Source organism: Octopus bimaculoides, chromosome 1, assembly GCF_001194135.2.
Source record: "Octopus bimaculoides isolate UCB-OBI-ISO-001 chromosome 1, ASM119413v2, whole genome shotgun sequence".
NCBI classification, from domain to species: Eukaryota; Metazoa; Mollusca; class Cephalopoda; order Octopoda; family Octopodidae; genus Octopus; species Octopus bimaculoides.
In genome coordinates, this window is record NC_068981.1 from 172,735,926 (window position 1) to 172,741,719 (window position 5,794).

Below are 5,794 nucleotides of genomic sequence, written 5' to 3' on the forward strand. Positions count from 1 at the left end.
ATATATATATATATATATAGTTCAAAAACACAATAACAAAAAAACAAAAACACAACAAAGTGAGGACGTGATATGGATAGTATTATTGGACGCTCAGGAAAGGAAAGAGAGAGTGTATATATATATATATGGACAAGTATAATTGTGTGGTAAAGAAGTTTGCTTTCCATGATTTGAGTTCTGACCCAATGTGTAGCATGTATATTCTAATATAGTACAGGCCAACCAAAGCTCTCAAGGCCTTGATCACTGGAAACTAGAAGATCCCTATTATGTGTGTGTTTGTATGTATACTGTTCTTTCTGAGTTAGCCTAGTCTTGAGAAAGAAATCAGCCACAGGCATGACAGTGTGGTAAGAAGTTTGTTGCCCAACCACATGGTTTCAGATTCAGTCATACTGCATGCACCTTGGGCAACTGTCTTCTAATATAGCTTCAGGCTGACCAAAGCCTTGTGAGTGGATTTGGTAGATGGAAACTGAAAGAAGCCTATTGGTTGTGTATCTCACTACCACTTGACAACTAGTGTTGGTTTCTTTATGCCCTTGTAACTTAACAGTTCATCAAAAAGAAGCTGATAGAATAAGTACGAGGCTTGAAAATAAATACTGGGGTTGATTTGTTTGACTAAAACCCTTCAAAGTCATGCCTCAGCATGTCAATAGTCTAATGACTGAAACAAGTAAGATAAAATAACTCTTAGATATATTTATTCAAGTTAACTGTTGTTGTTTCACTCCAAATTAGCCTTGCTTGAATATTTGTATGGCATATACAACTAGATGTGATCTTCATATCTATTGCTCCAGATAAGCCATGCCTAGGAGACCATGCAGTGATATACTTTATGATTTGAAGCAACATAGATGTCAGTAAACTTATTTAATGTGCTCGATGACATACTGAGATGTATTTCTATATATCTACATTGACATGTAGGGACATTAATTCAGAAATACTTTAATCTGATTCATACATAGCCAAGGTGCATGGCTCAGGGGTTAGAGTGTAGGCTCACAATCATGAGGTTATGAGTTTGATTCCTGAACCGAGCTGTGTGTTGTGTTCTTGAGCAAGACACTTTATTTCACATTGCTCCTGTTCACTCATCTGTAGACATGAGTTGGAACATCATTGGTACTAAGCTGTATCGACCTTTGCCTTTCCCTTGGATAACGTCAGTTTTGTGGAGTAGGGTGGCTGGTATGCATGGGTGACTACTGATCTTCCATAAACAACCTTGCCTGGGCTTGTGCTTCGGAGGGGAACTTCCTATGTCCAATCCCATGATTATTCAAAACCAAAAGGGGTCTTACTCTTTACCCTTACTTAGCCAAATGCAATCAATAATAATTAATTGATTCAGTTAGGATCTTTTTATGATTATTTTGATTGAATTCCTCAATTTTCTTGTCTTTAAAAAAAACGAAAACAAATTGGTAAATTCCATGTTTTCAGCACATTCTCATTTCATATCATTTTCAAAATAATATCTGATGTCTTTATGTTATTTTAGAAGTTGTATTTTAATAATATTTCCCTCCCAACCATTACTAATGATATGTCTATGCATGAAGCAATATCAGGTAATATTATTATTTCATGCTTGCATTATTTACAAGTGTTTTTCCTTGTCTTGATTTTTTTTTTTTTTAATTGTGAAAATTAACTTGCTGAAAGAGGTGCATACCACTACTGTTTACATTTTATACTCATTACATATAATTGAATAATTCATTTTACAAAATTGCATGGTAATTTAATAGTACCAGCTACACTATTCATGCACTCATGTTATTGTATGTACATATTCAATGGAATTACGTAGTATATATTCATTTTGGATTGGACTGGAACTTGGAGGGTCTAATCCATAGTGAGTATTTCAAATTTATTTGATGCGGATGTACTCACTTTAATGAGAACAATTACTAGGTTTTAATTTCAGTTTTGACTGTTTAGTAAATGTAGATATTGTTACAAAAAATCTACTTATATTAGTAAAATGTAGAATAATTAATGAATTTTAATAACCTGCTACTGGTTACAAGTAACTAACAAACTCAATAAAGTTAATGTAACTAAATACTTGTTATACATAATCCAAAACAAGCTTCTTCTGATCCAGTTCTATATTTAAGAGATGAGGAATTCTGTACATCATTTACATTATTTACATTCAGCGGATATTTGTCCTCATCTTGTTTGTTGTTAACACAATGTTTCGGCTGATATACCCTCTAGCCTTCTTCAGGTGTCTTGAGGAAATTTCGAACCTGAGTTCTCATTCCTAAGGTATTTTTCAATAAGAGCGCTTAACCACTACACCATATGCCCATGGGCATATGGCGTAGTGGTTAAGAGCGTGAGCTACTAACCCCAAGATTCCGAGTTTGATTCCAAGCAGTGATCTGAACAATAACAATAATAATAATAATAACATCGAAAAATACCTTAGGAATGAGAACCCAGGTTCGAAATTTCCCCAAGACACCTGAAGAAGGCTGGAGGGTATATCAGCCGAAACGTTGTGTTAACAACAAACAAGATGAGGACAAATATCAGTCGAATGTAAATAATGTAAATAAAGCTTCTTCTGAGTTCTCTTGTTAAAACTCTATTCATGTTAACTAAATAGTCTCTAATCATACCTGCAATTCAGGCTCTATTTGTAAGATGTACACCACTGATTTTTCAGCTGTAAAATCAGTTTCAAAGACAAAAATGCTTTGTAGCTTCAAAAAAATTTGAAGCAGTTTATAAGCAGAAAACATTTTTCTAATTTTTTTTTTCTATTTTAAGGAAGATAAATATTATATACCAATAAGGAACCACAAGAAAGGATTTTTTTTTCTTTAATAAAACAAAAGTTGAAGTGTGCATGAAATTAGCAAACCTTTTTTTAATATATAAGAATCAATGTTCTGGATTAAATTCAAAACTTATTTCCAACTGTTTATTTCATTTTAAATTACTATTTTGAACCATTTCATTCTATGCTTTAAAAAAATTAAGTTAAAGCTCCATCATCATTTCTTCATACTTAAGGCTCACAAGAAGACTTGGTTAATGAAGAAGGTAAGGTTTTGCCTACTCTATCAATATATGACTACAGACTAACCCTAGCCCTAGTCAACAAAATAAGAGAAGCCTTCATCTGCATTTTTATCATTGTTTGCAATATAGGTGTGTGTATGTGTGTGTGTGTATATATATATATATATATATATATATATATATATATATATATATATATATACATATCAACACATGCATAACTAACTCTTTTTACTGTTTCTCACTCTCATCATTTATTTTGTTCTTTTTTATTTAACTAATAAGTTACATGTTATTGCCTTCCTGCTTATAACCATATCTTTATAATACTAATGCTTGTTTATTTAACTTTTTATTTTAACCCTGCTAAATTTCACTTTGCTTCTAATCCAATTTTTATTATTGCAAGTGTTTAATGATTCCAAATAATGCTTTTAGTAATCACATGGCCGATTTGTATTTTATAATTGTCTCTAAAATCAGATTTATTAGGAACTAAAAAGCATCTTGGAAGAATTTACATACTATATCTTATAAAACCATAGTAGTATCTAAAAGTACTTTGTGATTACCACATTTAGTAATATTATAGATTAGTTAAATGGTGTAGCATGTAAAAGAATGAAATAGGTAAAAGGACTAAGCAGTTTTGAATGTAAAGTTCAGAGTTCTCCTTTTATTAAACTCTGAAGGAAAAAATTTTCTTAGCTTTTATAAATTAAAACCTATTAATTTAGTGCATTATCTAAAATTCTGGCTTCAGTAATATCTATTAAAGCCAACCAGTGTTGTTGAAACAATATTCCTTTTCCCTCTAGCGGTAGGTAAATTAGGATTGAATAGTAAATATCTATGCATTAACACTTTCCATATCTACAGACAAACACTTTCTTTGGAAAAATGTAGACACATATAATTAATACCATTTTCATTCTTATATAATAATGAAATGACTGGACAATTAGTGAACTTCTTTCCTTTATAATGTTTTATTGAACTTCAATGATTTCCATGAAATAGTCATAATTTTAGATGTTTAGGTTTTTGTAATAAAATCATTTACTCTGTTTCGTATTGCATTCAAAGAGCAACAATCTTGTCCTGTACATCACTGCTAATACATTATTAACCCATTTTGTTAACATATCTCTGTTTAAATACACTACCATTGTTTAATCTAATTTTGAAGTAATACAGAATTTATTAAAATAACTTTGTCTTTATTAAACCGGTGTTTGGAATATAAATTAACATGAAATTTTGATGGAAGGTTTGAATTTAGACCACTTTTAAAACAGAATTTGTATCATAGAAACAAGGGTGGATTAGTATCAACAGGGTGAAGGAGAGAACCCAATAACTTTCTTAACAATAAATATTCATTCACCTGGTTTGACACCACTACCTAGCCTGTCTTTGCATATCTTTAGCAGAAGCTACTCTGTCGTAAGTATTCAAACTAAGTCTCTAGTTTGAAGATTAACCAATATCTTGATGTGTTGCTTACTGTTGCTGCAACTCATGAGTTGTGGTTTCTTCCACACCAGTCATAGAGGCTCTAAAATTTAATTAAGGAACCTAAAAGTTGAAAAATATTTTTTGAACTTTTATAAAATCAATCTTATTTAGTTAGACTTTAAATTTACTTTGTGTTAAATTAGCTATTTCATTAAATGTAATAGGTAAAATTTCATCATATAACTTTTTCTGTTTATTATTATTATTATTTTCTTTCTCTTGATCCTTATTTTCAGCAAGTTGTAAATTTAAAGAGCTTTGAGTCAATTATTTAAAACTATATTAGTAAAGTTGCCTCCCCTAAATAAATGAGCGACAAATCTGAAGTTGTACTACTTAACATATTGACACTCACTCACAAGCAAGCCATTTAGAGATAGCTACAAATATATGCTCTATGTTATGACAAAATAGTATTTGATTTATATTCATGAGTCTTCATTCGATTTCAGTTGCTCTGAATATCGTCTTTGCTTTCTCCAAAATTAAAAACAGAATGTTATTCTTAAGTGAATTCTGAAACCGAAACTTATTCTTTACAATTGGCTAAAATGTTATTTTGAAAGTTGGTAGTGTTACAAACTATATATATAAGGTACTTATTGTTTTTCCCATGTTAGTTTCATTTCTAGATTACAAAGTTTTTTCTAATGTAAAATAACTCCAGCACATAAGCTTTGTATAGTCCATATGGAATTCAGCTCTTTTTAAATAGGTTGCTAGATGCATGAATATAAAATTAGTTTTTTTTTTTATTTTTTGTTTTCTAATTTATTCTTTATCCATTTTATTTTTAATTTTACTACTAACTTAATGTTCTTGAGCACTTTTGTTAAATGTTATTTCCCATCCACCCTTATTTCTGCTTTTATCAGTGTATCAATTTAACATGCCTTAATACACTTAACACATCAGTGAATGCTTCTCTTCGTTTTGTTTGAATAACTTTTTTTTTTAAACCATAAAGGTATTTGCTTGTAATGAAATCACCTTCATCCATTTGTATTTGTTGTGTTAAGCATGTTTGACCGTGTTTTGTCTCACTTCACCCTTCATTATTTGGCACTGTAGCAGTAACTTGAATGTTTGCTAATTCACTCGTAGATTTCATAAAAATGAACACATTTCATTTTATAGAAATTTATTGCCAATGATATGTATATATATATATATATATATATATATATATATATATATATATATATATATATATATATAT

At 30.2% G+C, this 5,794-nt stretch overlaps 1 protein-coding gene across 6 annotated transcripts in view; it reads left to right on the forward strand.

Moving 5' to 3' along the window:
• The window catches only part of LOC106880457 (rap guanine nucleotide exchange factor 1), a 199,609-nt gene that overhangs the window by 171,031 nt on the left and 22,784 nt on the right, over positions 1-5,794 (forward strand). For 5 of the 6 annotated variants that reach the window (XM_052972647.1, XM_052972635.1, XM_052972659.1 and 2 more), the window contains one exon: positions 3,049-3,078. The exons of the other annotated variant lie outside the window; for it this stretch is intronic. In XM_052972647.1, the coding sequence (XP_052828607.1) occupies positions 3,049-3,078 (30 nt within the window). The remainder of the gene's footprint in view (positions 1-3,048; positions 3,079-5,794) is intronic. 6 annotated transcript variants of the gene reach the window in all.